The sequence below is a fragment of the Microtus pennsylvanicus genome, chromosome 15, assembly GCF_037038515.1.
Source record: "Microtus pennsylvanicus isolate mMicPen1 chromosome 15, mMicPen1.hap1, whole genome shotgun sequence".
NCBI lineage: Eukaryota > Metazoa > Chordata > Mammalia > Rodentia > Cricetidae > Microtus > Microtus pennsylvanicus.
In genome coordinates, this window is record NC_134593.1 from 13,446,133 (window position 1) to 13,463,542 (window position 17,410).

Here is a 17,410-nt window from a genome sequence, read left to right on the forward strand (position 1 = left end):
GACAGAACAGACTCGCACAAGTTGTCCTCTGACCTACATACACACACACACACATACACACACACACACACATACACACACATACACACACACATACACACATACACACACATACACACACACACATACACACACACACACACACACACTGAATCACTTTTGAATATATTTATATATAGAAAGAAGGAAGGCAGCCCACTAGTAGACAGTTTTGCTGCTAAGTCCTACAGAACCCAAGACCACAAACATACTAAGCAAGTGTCCCACCTCTGAGCTGGGGCACAGCTCATCGCCAGCTGGTTTTGTTACTATTTGTTTGAAGGAGGCTGCAGTACCAAGAACTGAATCCAGCACCTCACAAATGCTACCCAAACAAACATTCAAGCGCTGAACCACTCACTCAGCCCACAAACATGGTGGTGCATGCCTGTAATCCCAGTACTCAAGAGTATAAGGCAAGAGCAAAAGTATCACCAGTTCAAGGCCAATTTATGACTGCACAGCCTTTGATATGTCAAAAAAAATTAAAATTTTAAAAAATAAAAAAAGTCAGACATGGTAGCAAACACCTTCAATTCCAGCACTCAAGAGACAGAGACTGGTTGACCTCTGTGAGTTCAAGGCCAGCCTGAGCTACATTCCAAGTCCCAACCCAGCAAGGACTATACAGTGAGACCTTGTCTCAAATTAAAATTTTAAAGATTATAGACAATATCAAAGGGGAATATACAGGGATGCAAAAATGTTTTAATATATACAGTATACAGTCAGGCTGGGGATACAGCTTGGTGGCAGAGCATTCATTCAGCATGGACAAAGCCCCTAGTCCAGTTCCCAGTAGCAAAATAGACGAGGGTAGGGAGAGATGACTTAGTAGGTAAAGGCACTTACTGCTAAGTCTGACGACCTGGGTTCCATCCCCAGGACCCTCAGGATAAAAGCTTACCAGCACACATATATACATGCACACATACAAAGTAAACAAATGTAAAATATTTTAAAAGCTATGCAAATCAGTACATCTGATATATCAATCACATTAATAAAGTGAAGATTAAAAGTATATTAACCATCCAATCAATGCAGAAACCAACATTATTTTATAATAAAAATCCTCAGAGTCGAGATTCCATCTTATACCTGTAAGAATGGCCAAGATCAAAAACACTGATGACAACTTATGCTGGAGAGGATGTGGGGAAAAAGGAACATTTCTGCATTGCTGGTGGGAATGCAAGCTGGTACAACCCCTTTGGATGTCAGTGTGGCGATTTCTCAGACAATTAGGAAACAACCTAATTCCTCAAGACCCAGTAATACCACTTTTGGGTATATATCCAAAGGATGCTCAATCGTGCCACAAGGACATGTGCTCAACTATGTTCATAGCAGCATTGTTTGTCATAGCCAGAACCTGGAAACAACCTAAATGCCCCTCGATCAAAGAATAGATAAGAAAAATGTGGTACATTTACACAAGGAGTACTACACAGCAGAAAAAATAATGACAGCTTGAATTTTGCAGGAAAATGGATGGAACTAGAAAACATTATTTTTAGTGAGGTAACCCAGACCCAGAAAGGCAATTATCACATGTACTCACTCATAGGTGGTTTTGAAACATAAAGCAAAGAAAGCTAGCCTACAAACCACAATCCCAGAGAATTTAGACAACAATATGAACACTAAGAGAGACTTACATAGATCTAATCTACATGGGAAGTAGAAAGTATAAAAAGACAAGATCTCCTGAGTTAACTGGGAGCATGGGGACCTTGGGAGAGGGCTGAAGGGGGAGGGGAGAAGCAGGGAGGGGAGCTCAATCAGTATCATGGGGAAAAATGGTCAATGCAAAAGAAAAAAATCCTCCGAGTCGGTGATGAGGAGATGATAATATAGCTCAGGAGCAGAGCACAGAGTGGGAAATAGCTCTGTTAGTAAAATTTGATATCTAGCACCTACACTAAGAAAAAACCTGGCGTGGGGCTGGAGAGATGGCTCAGCAATTTGTGAGAGCACTTGCTGCTCTCAGAGAAGACCCAGACTCAGTCCCAGCACCCACAAGGTGGTTTACAACCACCTAAACTCCGGTTTCAGGGGATCTGACTCTGCCTTCTGGCCTCATTGGGCACAACACACAGGTGCACTTATATACATGCAAGCAAAACACTCATACGCATAAAAATAAAAACATCCAAAAGAACAAAAAAGCAAAGGAGGTTGTGGTGGTAAACACTTGTAGTCCCTGCACTGAAAAGCTGAGAGAAAATAGCACCTGGAGCCCCTGGCCAGCCAGCCTAACCTAACTGGTAAGCTTCCATCTCATAAAACAAGGGCAGGAGAGATGGCTCAGGGGTTAAGACTGGCTGCTGTTTCAGAGGGCCCAGGTTCCATTCCCAGCATCCACGTGGCTCACAACTACCGGTCACTCCAGTTGCAGGGAATCTGACACCTTCTTCTGGCCTCCTCCGGCACCAGGCAATGCTCATGGAACACATATGCATATGCGAACAGGACAGTCATTCACGCAAAATAAAATTAAATAAGGCTAAAAAAACCAGAAAGGCGAATAGCTCCTGAAGAATGAAACCCAAGGTTTATCCCTGAGCTCCAACACTCCCCCGACTCACGCACACGGGGGGGGGGGGGGGAGCACACACACGTGTACACACACGGGGGGGGGCAGTGGGGGAGGGGAACATGTTATTTAGGCCAGCTAGGGCTGCATAGTGAGAGACACCGGGCTGGAACAGAGTTGCAAGTTTCCTCCCCCAGCTAGGTAGTTTTCATAGCACCCGAAGGTGCCATATCCACTGCTGGAGAAGAAAAAGTTCTCAGTGATCTCACCCAGCTGAGAACCGCGCCTGCTACAAAGCCCACCTACCAGGCAAGCTGCCCCTCTGGCACAACAGGGGATGTGACTGTTGTGTGCTTAACCGACCACTGTGTGATTGGATTTGAGGCCCGAAGGCTTTCCGGGAGGGAGGGAATTCGCGCCTGGTACTGTAACCCTTGTCTAAAGCCTATGGTACAGGAGATCGTAGGCCTTAGGGAAAACCCGCTACTGCTGGGTTGCTAAACAGACATGGTAGCCAACTGCCTTCTAAATGTTAATATGCATACGCGTAGATTAGTGCCGCCCTCAACCTTGGTCAGAGAAGCTTCTTTTGCTCTGGACAATGATTAAAGCAGACTCCCAGCTGGTCAATGTCCATAGGACAAGTGGCTCTGAGTGCTCAGCCCCAAATGGAACATCTATGTCACCTGCGCCAAAGCTGAAGGAACGTCTCAGGAGAGAGGGTGGGGGAAATGGACGATCTGGAGGGTGGGTGTGGGGGCTGTGTAACGTCACTGCACTCATGAACTCCAGCAGGAGCTGCTCAAGGTGAGTCAGTCCACACGGCATCAGGACTAGGGCCGGCTCGGGTCCCACTGGGTGCTAAAGTTGCTGGAGGAGTAGGAGGAGCTCATTACTTTCTTCAGTGGTCTCGCCCAAGCACAGTAAATAACTCCCCAAGTGCAAGCAATCCTTGTTAAACTTGGCAGGTCACAAATAAACAAACAAAAAGGATGTGAAGTGGGAAGGAGACTTGCTGAGAAAAAGACGATGTTCATAAGAGTGGGCGGGGAGGAGAGAGGGCGGCAGAAAGCGAAAATGACCCAAATGTGTTATATAAATGTATGGAATTACCAGAAAAGTCATACTTTTAAAGACACGTTTTTCCTCAAGCAGATGGCGAAGACCAACTCCTGATTTGTCCTCTAACCCCACTCACAAACTATGGCACAGACACACCCACATCACATGTGAAGGTGAACACACAAACACCACACACACACACCACACACACACACACATACACACCACACAAACACCACACACACACACCACACACACACACATACACACCACACAAACACCACACACACACACACACCACACACATACGCACCACACAAACACCACACACACACCACACACACACACAATAGATACACGTATTACAATGCTTGCAGGCTAGGGCACAAAGCAAACTGAGGCCAGGCTCAACTACGTAGTCAGACCTCATCTCAAAAACATAGACGACTTTGAACTCCTGATCTTGCACACCACCGCTGCCAAGGACTGGGATTACAAGCGTGCACCACCATGCCTGCGGGCTCTCGCAGAGTGCGGAGTGAGAAGTAAGGTCACAGAAGTTAGGCAAGTGAAGAAGTGAGGAGCACTGAAACAGGGTAGAGGAAGTCAAGCTGTGCCTGTTTGCACATGACACTAAGCCATACATAGAAAAACTCAGGACTCCAGCCAAAAACTGTTGGAACTGACAAGTTCGGTAAGGTTGCAAACTATAAAACCAGCATTTTAAAAATAATTAGCTCTTTTATACACCAATACTGAAATTGCTGGAAGACAAATCAAGATCCACTCCCGTTCACAACAGCGGCCACAAATAAGGTCCTTGAAACAAATGTAAACAATGAAATTCATGATTTCTACAAGTCACAAAACAACACTTACAGCTAAAGAGAATACACACACACCATACACAAAGGAGCCAGGCATGGTGGGGTCTTGGTCCTTTGATCCTAGCACAAATGCAAGTTGATCTCTGTGAGTGTGAGGCCAGCCTGGTCTACAAAGAGTTCCCACATAGATAGGGCTACATTAAGGGGCCTTGTTTAAAAAGAAAGATGTTCACGGATTGAAGAACGGCGCTAAAATGTCTGTATTACCCAAACAACCTACAGCGTCAGTGCAGAGTGCACAATGACGTTCCTCACAGAAGGAGAAAAACAATTGCAACCAGTAGAGAAATAAAGACCTGAGTTCAAACCTTCAGAACCCACATACAAATCTGGGCATGGGCACACTGTCGGTGGCAGACACAGAAGCCTCACGGGACTTGCTGGTCACCAGCTTCAATCCAGGTTCAGAAAGTCACCCTGTCTCGGTGCATCTCAGTGGAGTACAGTAGACGGGAAGAGCTCAGAACACCTGACATCTCCCTCTGGGCTCTGCTTGTGCACACAGCTTTTGTTTTTAAATCACAAAATTCTTGGGCAGCAGGGAGGCTTAATAGCTAGAGCAATCTGGAACATAAGTGAAACTTGGGAGACAGACACAAGTTTGGAGCCAGTCTAGTCTACACAACAAGTTCCAAGCCAGAAAAGGCCACACCGTGAGACCCTGTCTTAACTTTAAAAAATAGAAAATAAAAAGGAGAATAGAACATTGGTGAAAAAAAATAAGACGAAGAGAAGGATTCCCAGGACGTAGGGGTTGGAAGACTGACAGCACAGGGTGAACTGGAGAAGAGAATAACTTCTAAGGTCCTACAGCAGTCAGATGACGGCTGACAACAGTTTGCTGAATGTTTCAGGACATCTGAGCGTGATGACACAGGACGAGATGCAGAAACGCCAGCTACCCGGCTGATCGTCCATGCTGTGCACACAGGCTACAAGTCACAACTGGGGCTGGGGAGATGCCTCAGCCCTTAAAGGCTAGGCTCATAGCCAAAGACATAAGATGCCACGCTGCATCCCATAATACATACAGTTACTATGTACCAATACACACGTAAGCAGGCACAGTGGCCCAGGCCTACAACCCGTGAAGATCCTAAGTTCCAGGTCAGACTGAGTGACGTGAGTTCAAGGTCAATGTGGGCTGCACAGCAACGTCCTGTCTCAGAAAAGAGGAGTAGGAGGAGAGGAAGGAAAAGTGCATAAACTCAGTGGGTAACTATTGCAGTACACCATTACCCATGACCACCTACAAATCCGAGAAACTGGAACTAGCGTACAAGGCCAGGAACAGGACTGGCATCTAGGTAATCTGATAAAGGCTAAGAATTACAGGTACAGTTGTATTGTCCCACTTCATTTAAAAAAAAAAACTGTTCTTGAAGGGGAACAAGCAGGAGCACATAAAAACAATTGCGACAAGCAATCAGAATTAGGGAAAGGAGAGGTGGGCTGCTTTCTTCTTTTTTGTTTTTTGTTTGTTTGTTTGCTTGCTTGCTTGCTTGCTTGCTTGGTTAGTTGGTTGGGTTTTGGGGTGGGGGTGTTGAGGAGGTTGTTTTGTTTTGTTGAGGAGGTTTGTTTTGTTTCTGAGACAGGATTTCTTTGTGTAACTTTGACTGACTGTCCGGAACTAGCTCGGTAGACCAGATTGACCTGGAATTCAACGAGGTCGGCCTGCCTCTGCTTTCCAAGTGCTGGGATTAAGGGCATGCACCACCACCCAGCTCTTCCTTTACTTTTTAATACTATATTAAACTTTTTGCTTGTTTGTTTAAGATAGGGTTTCACTGTGTAGGCCGAGATGGCCTTAGAACGCTATCTCGCTGCCTTCTGGAATTAAAGGTATGCTCCATCATAAAAAAAACCAGTTTGTTTGCTTTTTGAGACAGGGTGTCTTGTCTGCAAGGCTGGCCTCAAACTCGCTAAGAAATGACCTTGAACTCCTGACTCTCGAGAGGCCTCTGTCTCCCAGGTGGTGGGGTTTCTGGTTCCGCCACACACAGTTTACACAGAGCTGGGGATCAAAACCACAGCCGCACGCACACGAGGCAAGCTCTGTATTGACTGGGCTACCTCACCAACCCTTAAACTAAGATGAACTGAATTTTCACACAAAACTTTTTAGGGGTAGTACTGGTTGTTGAATTCAGAGCCTCCCTTCGAGGGCTTATTTAGCTAGACCCCCACAGTATACATTAATTTTTACAATTAAAATAATTGTCATGGGCATTCATGCCCCAACTCCTTCTTCTTGATTGGGCTCACACATCCCCTTCCCTGCCCCATTCCTACTTACAGATACAGGCAGCAGCCAGCAGGCGGGCAGCAGCATAGGGAGCAGCACAGCTCGGGAAGAGGGGCTGCACCATGTAGTTGGCAAAGGTGATGGCAATGACGGCCTGGCTGGTGGGTTCAATGATGAGCAGAGAAGTCCAGAGGCGGATGAAGGCAAGAAATCCTCCGAAGGCCTCCAGGATATAAGCGTAACTGGCCCCAGATTTCTTAATGGTGGTACCCAGTTCGGCATAACAAAGGGCCCCAAAGACGGAGAAAATGCCCCCAACGGCCCAGATGACCAACGAGAGGCCAAAAGAGGCACTGTACATGAGTACACCCTTGGGGGAGACGAAGATGCCGGAGCCAATCATGTTCCCCACTATCAGGGACACGCCGTTAAGTAGTGAGATCTCCTTCTTCAGTTTTACCTGCTCGGCCACTGGGCTGGCCCCATCTTCCAGAGCAGGGGAATCTGCCTCGTGCTGGGCAGCCGCTTCATACTTGGTAGTGTCGACCATGGTGGAGAGGAGGAAGGCCTTCACCAGCTTGCTTGCATTGCCCTCTAAGGAAGAAAGAAGGCAGGGTTGGCAACCGCACAGCATCTCTCCCTCCCACGCCGCAGGGTCAGCACCCACCAATTCAGAGACCTTTCTCACTTCCGACTTCCCTCAAGCCTTGTAAAAATGACCCCAACTGGACTTTTCCCCCAGAAGAAAAGCATCCCGGTCTCTCAGTCCCTTGTGACAAGGGCCAGGCAGGAGGCAGTTGAGTAGCTCTCCGTATAACCACAGTGGTTTGAACCTTTCTCTGCCTCCCCACTCCCACCACCCCCAAAGAAGTCTGTCTTCCCTCCGATTTCAGTTTCAAATGTCACTCTGCTGAGCTAGACGCCTGCATGAGGAACCAGCCCTGCAAGAGACTAATTTGCTGGATCCTCTTTTTGCTGATAGGCTGCTAGCTCCCCTGACTCCTTCAAAGGGACGCACAGTCACCTCCCTACTTGGGAACATCCATTAGCAAATGGTCAGCTGGCATCTTCGATGTTGGCAAAGCCCAAGCAGCCCCATCCATCCAGAAAAAAGACGGGCAATTCTCTTTATGTTGCTTTTCCTTTCCCAGATACCTGTCCCAGCCTCTACCATCCCAGGTTCCTGCCACCGAATTGCTCACATCCACACCAGCCAAAAAGTAGGAACGACCTTTCAGAAGAGTGGCCCAAATACACAGCAGGACCCAGAGGTGACTGGAGGCAGTGGGTGGTGGCCGCCCACCCACCACAAAACTGCTGGAGACATACCAGCCAAAACCAAGGAAAAGAGCTAAGGCCGGGCAGCAGATGCCTGGAAACACAGAGCTAGAGACAGCTGCACAAACTAGGAAAGCTTAGTCAGACAAATGGGGAAACACTAGAGCAAGAGGCGCTGGAGCTTGAGGAAGTGACGGGACATGCAGAACAGCAGAAAGGGGTTAGCAAGCGGACAGGGTGGGGCACACTCACTCCCTGGCTCTGGATAGAAGTGGGTTCCCACAGCAATGGTCAGCAGCAGACAAAGAGGCGTGTACCCTCCAAGAACAGTGGTCTGGCCTGCTCCTTCCTCCTGCAGTCAAAGGGAAGCCTAGACAAATGCCTCCGGGATTTAAGTCAGGTCAAGAAGGGAGGAGGAGGTGAGGGAGCTAGAAAAGGAAGGGGTGAGGGAAAGGGAGAGGAGTGTTAAGCAACCATCTGGGTCCAAGGTTCACAGGCCCTTTCACATCTGCAAAAGGGGCAGCTTGGAGCTCTTGGCTCAGCACTTTCTGTGATAAGAAGGTGCTCGCTCAGGAGTCTCCTTTGTCAGCTCTGCCCCAGGACAGGAGGCCCAGAGGGAAGGGACAGCCAACTGGGTGTGTTCTCTGCAATCCTGGAGTGTCCAGCAAGTCAGCACGGGGAGAGCAGTAGCACAGACCTCCAGGTCCGCCACGTCCCACCCAAACCTCACTTCTCTCTCACCCCAAACAAAAAAGGCAGGAAGGGCTATAGAATGCTACCCATTGTTCATATGCCGAGATTACAGGAAGTGTGAGAGCGGCTCAGACGCCCTGTGTGGGCGTCCTAAGAGAGAGTTCTGTACACTTCCCCATGAGGGGAGAAGGGCAACAACCTCTAAGCTCAAGCCATTCCCCTGGATGACAGCTTGCGCCTCAAGTTATTTCCAAAGAAATAAGATTCAGAAATGAGATCAAACTTCTGGGTACAACTCCATCCCACCAGTGAGCTCTTTCGTCCTTAGGGAAACCTCTGGAACATCCAAAAATTTCTATGAGAGGCGGTGATGGTGCATGCCTTTAATCCCAACACTTGGGAGGCAAATCTCTGAGTTCAAAGGAAGCCTGGTCTACAGAGTGAGTTTCAGGACAATCAAGGCTGTGCAGGGAAACCCTGTCTCAATAATAATAACAAACAATAAAGGAATCAATGAGTGTATATAGATATCTACGGAGGGCTGGAGTGTCACTCAGTGGTAGAGTGCTAACCTACCCACACACACAAGTGTGCAAATAAGGTTTCATGAGCTATGCTAGGCAGGCCCAGGATCAACAGAACAGGTTCCGCATTTTGAAGACCACAGTTTATTCTGTCTTTAGAATCTACTTTAAATACGGTATTGAGTCTTTTTAGACACCGAATTGTCTGTCCCTTCTTCTATCCTCCTACCCCTTTTTTGATTATTCTACAAAAATATCCTGAAGGTTAATTATCTCTACGGCTCACCTTCCCATTCCGGCCTGTTAAAACTTTTAGATAAACCAAGAGGGAATGCTGAGTGTAGGCCTTCCACAGACCATGCTGGAGGATGGAGAGATGGCTCAGCAGCTAAGAACACTGGCCCTTCTTGAGAAGACCAGTCTTCAATTCCCAGCACCCATATGGTGGCTCGCAACTCAGTTCCAGCTCTGATGCCTTCTTCTGGCTCCGTGAGCACTGTGCACTCATGGTACCCAGACATATGCAATCAAAATACCCATATATGAAAAAATAAAATTTAAAAATATTTAAAGCTCATGTTTCTCACAAGACAGCCCCGCATATGTCTGAAATTCACCCAGAAGACACTCCTTTTCTCCCAGCATCCCTCAATGCTTTTTATGCTTTCCAGAAAAACAGTGCTAGCATTGCTTGAGTTCTTGCCCAGATCAGACATGCTGCTGCGTGTTTCAGGGCATCATCTCACTGAACTGTATGCACCCCCATAAGGCAGGGACCATACACTCTGTGGGGTGCCAAAGCAGAGGGGAGGCAGCAAAGATCACAGAGCTATGTTATCTTCTCAACTTCCAGCTGTGGGCCCTGCTGGTCCCTGGTTACAGGAAACCACTCCAGGGGGCCCCCTAATGAGTTACCTAGAGAAGTCTGCGATCAGACTGAAAAGAAAGCCCCTACAGTCTTAGGCAGCAGTGTGGGGGAAAGAAAGCATGCCATTGCCTTCGGGCTGCTCCTGTCTTGATCATTTGGGGAGTGATGTGACATCTAGGGTGCCCACTACTAAAAACACAGAAACACACAGCCTTTTAGGATCAAATACACGGGCAACAATGGAGTATAAACCCAAGTCTATGATAATGATAATAATAATAGTAATCAATAATAATGATAATAATAATAATGAATTCAGAAAAGAAGAAAGGAGGAAAGGAAGTGTATGGGGGGGGGGGGGCGAGCCTGAGTTCATGGCTGGCATAAAAGTGAAATCCTCAAGGAGCTGAGCCAGGTCAGCCCAGGACAGAACCCGCACCCCAGCAAACAGCATGCCCTAGTGGTCTCACCAGGAAGTACTACAAATAGGTTCATCTTCCCAGCCTGCCAGACAGGCAGGCACAAGAGGCTGCCATTCATGGAAACCTCCCCGCTTTTCTCAACCACTGCCTAACACCAAAGACAAGAAGTCACCAGGGCTGGCAGCTCACTTTCTTCCCTGAGACCCTGGCTCTCAGAGTAATGCTTGCCCCATTAGGGCAGCCCGGTAAAGCAGCATTCCCCGAGGCTCTCCTTGTAGGAGCTCAGCCAAAACAGGTTGTCATTTTCCCTGTCCTTTGGTGTGCTCATCTCTGAGGACATCATAGCTATCAGGAAAAAAAAAATACGCTCATTCTATAGCCTAGAGAAGTTTTCATTCGCAAGTGGATACCGGGCATGAAGTGCCTCCCAGAGCAGCCGGCCAGTGTTGAATGACCACGCTCTAGGCTCCAACAGCAACACTAGAATACTCTTCCTCTCCTCCAGGAACCTGCCCGCAGTTCAGAGTCTTGACTCCTCAACCACCACGCTTTATGAGCTATGGTAAGAATACACTTTCTGCCTGAGACCCCAGGGCTTGCTTTCTGCTACCCAACGGGTTCGTCCCTGTGCCTCCCTTAACAGAAACAAAACAGATACAGGCTGGTGCTGGTTAGAGTCCTCATCCCTCCACAATAGCCGCTCAGCCCCTCCCTCTCCAGCTCCTCCATTTGTTTTTCTATATCCCACTTAACTAAGACCGTCCCTTTAAAAAAAAAAATGAATTAAATAAAGAAACTGTTTACTGTTCTGCCCAGGACTTCCCATTAACCAAAAGCTGAAGTCTCCCGGCAGAAGGCTCTACCTAGACAGGGCCAGGGCTAGGGGCCAAGAAATAAGTCTCTCCTTGGGCAATGTTCAGGTACTCCATCCTCCTCCTGGGCTTCCCACACATTCTCTTTCCCTGCTTCCCCGCCTCTTACCTGTCTGGAGACCTTTGAGCAAGTGCAGGGAGGAGGGGGCTATCAGCACACTAGGGTGAGGGGGTGCCGTTAAGAGAATCAGGGGTGTGACTTCAGCAGCTGCTGACTCTGAGAAGCAGAAAGAGCAGAGGGTGACGGACCGAAATGGAAAACAGGAAAACACATGTGCGACTCTGGCCGGCAGTGGGGAGGGGCCAGAGGACGGGCTGGAGCTGAGGCTGCCTGGTCAGACCCAGAGAACCTCGAGCCTGCTGGCACCTAGGCATCCTCTCCTCTGTTAGGCTCCTCCTCCCCACAGCAGCCCCCGGTCTTCCTCGTTGCCCTAGCTTGTTAAGAACTTTAGTGCACCCAGCAATGTAAAGTGCCCTCCTGAGCCCCTCCCTGCCTCTCCTTCATTCTGTTTCCAGCGACAGGCTAGTGAAATTCTTCAGTCCTACCTCAAGAGCCAGTGCCCTGTTAGCCTCTCAAACAAACCAAGGAAGCCAAGGCATAGCAATGAAGGCCACCTGTGGGCACAGCCAAGCCTGTCCCCAGATGTCAACCAGCCCACTGGCAGCTCAGATCCCTAATTGGCTGAGGAGTTGTTAACAGTGAGTCTGAGCTGCTAGGTAAAAAACAACTAGTTTTGTGCCACCCTGGGCACATTCCTAAGTTGGCAGCCGTTCAAGCCACTGTTATTGAAATATCTGCTGAATGATGACTTTTCAGAAATGGGAGAAATGTGATCTTGGAATAAAAAAATAGGAGTGGGGAGATGTTTCTACAGGTAGAAGTGCTTGCCTTTGAAACCTGACAAGCTGCTCCTAGCCCTGGAAGCTGGGGGAGAAAGGGAATGTGAGGCCTGAAAGCGCTGGCCTCTGGCTGGGTGAGTTCGAACCCAGACTAGCCTACATGAGTTCCAGGACAGACAAGGTTACACAGAACTTGTCTTAAAAAAAAGACAGAGAAGCCGGGCGGTGGTGGCGCACGCCTTTAATCCCAGCACTCGGAAGGCAGAGGCGGGCGAATCTCTGTGAGTTCGAGGCCAGCCTGGTCTACAAGAGCTAGTTCCAGGACAGGAACCAAAAGCTACAGAGAAACCCTGTCTCGAAAAAAAAAACTGTCTTCTCGCATATTTGCTCTGTGGCACGCGTACACCTGTACACTCACACACAGGTACATAACACTAGCAAAAAAGAAAAATGTTTAGCCGGGTGTTGCTGACACACGCCATTAATCCCAGCACTCTGGGAGGCAGAGACAAGTGAATATCTGTGAGTTCAAGTCCAGCCTGGACTACAGAGCAAGTTCCAGGACAGGCTCCAAAGTTACACAGAGAAATCCTGTCTTAAACAAACAAACAAATAAAAATGTTTAAAAACTACATGAGCCTTTTTATGTTAGCGATGTCATTTGCATCTTTTGGTAGGCGTAGTAAGCCACTGAAAACGTAGAAGGTATAAATCTCCCTGCAGGAGAGAGCCGCTTCACAGCACCAGAAGCTGCACAGTCCCAGGTGTGACAGCTGACTTTAGGCAGCCATCAGCCCGCTGGTCTCCAGTCCTCACCCTGAAACTTGCACCTGCGTCCTGCGAATTACTCCTGATACGGTCCGGGTGAGGACTCGAGAGTTCTGACTGGGGACTAGAGAAGACACTGTTAAGAGCACGTGCTGCTATTCCAGAGCCACCTCACACGTCAGGCAGCTCCTGATTGCCTGCATCTCCAGGACATTTGACACTCTCTCTGGCCTCTGCAGGCACTCGCGTTCTTGTGCGGTACTATGCACAGTCCGTACACACACACACACACACACAAGGAATAAAACAAATGTCAAAAATAATCCTGGCTGCATCACGAGATAGGAGCCAAATCACACGGCACCAAAAAGCAGAAATCAGAATTCACTGGCACCAAATCAGAATTATTCCAAGGAAAATATAATGTCCTTTTAGATCCAGGCTGCTCCTTGCCTGACTGGCCCTTTAGTCTTAGTCTGGGGACAGGTTCAGGTTATTGGGAGGGGGGGTGGCCGTCATAAGATGAGAGACAGAGTTGTCCCCCTGCTTTCTATCACAGAAGTCTGGCCTCTCTCCTGGGACCACACAACAACCTCACTCCCACCAAAGAGCTTTGGCAGCGTCAGTCTGACTATTCTTCCTGCTAGGAACATTCTTTTCTACGACATTTTTCATTCCTGGTATTATTTGTTGGTCATCGCTTATTGCTCAGTCAATAGGAGATTAGCATCAGAAGAACTCAGTCCACCATTGTACCCTGCGGGGGAGAGAGGCTCACACAAACCACCAACAGACATTTGCTGGGTAAATAAGTCCAATGGTGAACAATGCTGATTTCTCAGCTGGCTGGGCTCCTGGGTGGGCAGGTCACTTAGTGTCAGGACAGTTCACTGACACTTAATCTTTTCCATCTTAATGGCCTTAAGGGGAGGGGTGTGGTTTTCATTTTTACAGGCCTAAAAGAGTTTGAAATTTACTCTTAGAGAGCTTGGTGGCTGAGCACTTACCTAGCACAAGATCCTGGGTTCCATCTCTTGCAGTCAGTGGGTGTACGAGAGTTTTAGGGCTAGTCATGGTAGCCTAAACCCAGCATTTGGAAAGTGGAGGCAGGGAGGAGGATCTGGAGTTCAAGGTCAGCCTCAATACTTAACGAATCTGAGGCTAGGCTAGACTGCAAAGGTCCAGTCTCCAAAAAAAAAAGGGGGGGGGAGGACTGGCGGAGGACTGGCTGGGTGCGATGGCTAAGTAGCTAAGATCGATGGCTGCCCAAGCAGGCAGGACCTGAGTTCTAATCCCAATGCCAGGCAAAAAAGCTACTTTGGGTAGAGACAGGAGGATTGCTGAGTCTTGCTGGTTGCCAGTCAGGCTCCAAATGGGGTGAAAGACCTTGTCTCAAGGGAACCAGTAGTGATCAAGTGTGCATACTCTGCATCTTCTGACTCCAGCACAAGCACCCCCACACACGTGTTCATACACCACACTCAACATACATGCACACCAGAAACGAAATTGGCTTTTGTTTAGTTAATGGAAAAACTAAAAGGCCCACACCTAACGTTCTTTCCTGGGACCCCAGGTAGATGCGCCCATCCCCCTCTACCACCTGCCTCACCTTTGCCTCTTTCTCCCACGCTCTCTCTCCAGTCACTCTCATTTCACTGGGGCCTCACAGGCACCTCCCTTTAGTTGGCTCTTCCTCTTCTCTTCGTCTGTGGCCCTAAAATCTGGGCCGCTCAATACCTGACCTAGCCACAATGCCCTCAATGCCCTCAAATGAGCAGGTGCCGACCAGGACTCCACTCCACCCTACCAGGCGTCCCTTCTATTCCCTTCCCTTGTATCTAAAATACTCTAGAAGAAGGAACTGTGGTGAATAAAAGAGAAGGCAGCAAAGGTCTGGGAACCTCAACACACACACACACCCGCCGCCTTAGTCCGACCCGGCGCCTGCAAGATTGGTCCCCGGGAAATGACCGCGGATACCCTTAGAGACGTGTCCTCTGCCCAGGCATACTCAGCTTCCTCTTCCCTCCCTCCCAATCCAGCCAGAGCAAGCAGCCAGACCGCGGTCTAACCAAAAGCCCCAACCCCGGACGGCTCTGCCTCCAACCAAGAAGCAGACCAGGCCGGGAAGCCCCTGGGAGAGCCGGAGACAGGGCCGGTGCCAGCCCGCAGCCAGGGGCGGGGTCTCCCGGACTTCTCTGCCAGCCTTCTTGTTCAGACTCTCCGCCCCCTCGGGGAACTGTTGCATCATCTTCAAGGTCCCAAATTAAAATGGCCAGGTTGCCCCGAAGGTGTCCTGAGTAGTCGCCAGGAGGCAGCACTTAACCAAAAGTAGAGGCAGCAAGGGTAGAACGAAGACTGAACTTCCCAGTGCACCTTCATCAGACCCAGGCCCAGACAGATTGGGAACCTCAACCTGGCGAGGTGGCAAACGCTTGTAATTCCTGCACTCAGGAGGTGGAGCCACGAGGACCAGAAGTTCAAAGCCATCCTTGGCTATATAGCAAACTGAAGGCCCGCCAGGCTCAAAAAGAAAAAGACTGAAAGAAAAAGCGTTTTGAAGAACCAAAAATATAGTTCATTGGGAGTGCTTGCCTTGAGTTCCATGTTCAACTCACAGAGGGCATGATAAAATTTGTGTCTGTTATCAGGTGCACGGTGCTGGTGCACACCTTTAATCCCAGAACTCGGGAGGCAGAGGCAAGAGGATCTCTGTGAGTTCGAGGACAGCCTGCTCTACAGAGTGAGTTTCAGGACAGCCAGGGCTACACAGAGAAACCCTGTCTTGGGGAGGAGAGCAGGGAGGAGTGTCTGTACTGAATGGCATATGTATGTATGAACCTGTGTGTGGGATTGGGTAGGGGTGTTCAGACAAGCAGAGACCGGAGTACCTTAGGTGTCTTCCTCTACTGCTATTTATCTCATTCCCTTCAAACAGGGTCTCTCGCTGACCTGAGGCTCACCAGTTTTGCTAGGCTGTCTGGCCAGCAAGCTCCCAGGACCTGCCTATTTCTGTTCCCCCATAGGAAGATAATAAGTAGGTTCATGGAGCCAATCCTGGTTTTCAGGTGGGTGCTAAGGAACACTGAAGGGAACCAATCCAGTTACATGGCCTACTCTCACAGAATCAGTCCAGGATTCATGAGCCAGGGTTGTGATGTCACAATGGCATCATGATTGCCATGATGTCAACCAACAGATTCTGGCATCTAGTCCATCGAAAATGCTGGACCAAGCACAGATGGTTCCCAGTTTTTCATCTGCACGTCCTGAGTCCTGAGTGCCCATACGGCAGGGATGCGACCTTTCAGGAAGGTGAAAGATGGCATGAGCATTGCAGAAGACAAGGAGTGCTTTCAGACCAGGAACAGCAAGTTCAGCAAGAGGCTCTCCATCACCCACTGGAAACGGCTCTGACATTTGCGTGCATCTAAACCACTTGCACTGCAGGCCTTTGGTTTTCATATTCTCCTGAAAGTCTAACTGGACGGCAAAGTTAAATTCTGATTATAAATAAAAAAAAAATAAGTAGCCAGGCAGTGGTGGTGCTTGCTTTTAATCCCGGCACTCGGGAGGCAAAGGCAGACGGATCTCTGTGAGTTCGAGGCCAGCCTGATCTACAAGAGCTAGTTTCAGGACAGGTTCTAAAACTATAGTGAAACTCTGTCTTGAAAAACAAAACAAAACAAAAAGCCAAAAAAAAAAAAGGTAACAAAAGGGGCATCTAATTTCACAGAGCAGTGGACTTGAGCAAAAGTAACAGTGTCTAGACCCACAGAACAGAGAGATGTTTGGATAACACTGGGTGCACAGTGATGGGGGAGGCAGGGGAGTGCATAACAAAATGCAAAAGCTAAATGTGGAACCTGGCATCCTTGACTTGAATGGCAAAGGAGTCTAGGAGAAACACAAGAATCTCACAGTCAATTTTCTATAGCGCTGGATTCCGCTGTTCTCAGATGAAGCACAGAGGACATTCAGTGTGACAAGACAGCCACTTTCCTGTGGTTGAGATGGCTGAGTAAGTCACTAGAGAGGACTGAGCCAATGCCAGACTCAACTGTTCCATAATGTTCCAAAGCTGGTGGACTAGAGAGATGGCTCAGCAGTTAAGGGCACTCGCTGCCTTGCAGACGGACCGAGGTACACATACATGCACTCAGGTACACACACATGCACGGTACACATACATGCACTCAAGTACACACACATGCATGGTACACATACATGCACTCAGGTACACACACATGCACAGTACACATACATGCACTCAAGTACACACACATGCATGGTACACATGCATGCGCTCAGGTACACACACATGTATGGTACACACACAGTCATAAAAATAAGCTTTTTTAAAAAGAATG

At 48.6% G+C, this 17,410-nt stretch overlaps 1 protein-coding gene across 5 annotated transcripts in view; it reads right to left on the reverse strand.

Moving 5' to 3' along the window:
- Slc7a7 (solute carrier family 7 member 7) overlaps nt 1-14,065 on the reverse strand; it is a 50,679-nt gene extending 36,614 nt beyond the window's left edge. The window contains exons 1-2 of one of the 5 annotated variants that reach the window (XM_075948965.1): nt 11,539-11,689; nt 6,824-7,366 (exon numbers count right to left, since the gene is read on the reverse strand). In XM_075948965.1, coding sequence (XP_075805080.1) covers nt 6,824-7,322 — 499 coding nt within the window. In that variant the 5' untranslated portion in view covers nt 7,323-7,366; nt 11,539-11,689. Of the gene's footprint in view, nt 1-6,823; nt 7,367-7,439; nt 7,666-8,302; nt 8,444-11,538; nt 11,690-14,044 lie in introns of those variants that run through there. The other 4 variants (XM_075948963.1, XM_075948961.1, XM_075948962.1 and 1 more) reach the window with 4 other exon arrangements.
- Nucleotides 14,066-17,410: the final 3,345 nt, after the last annotated feature.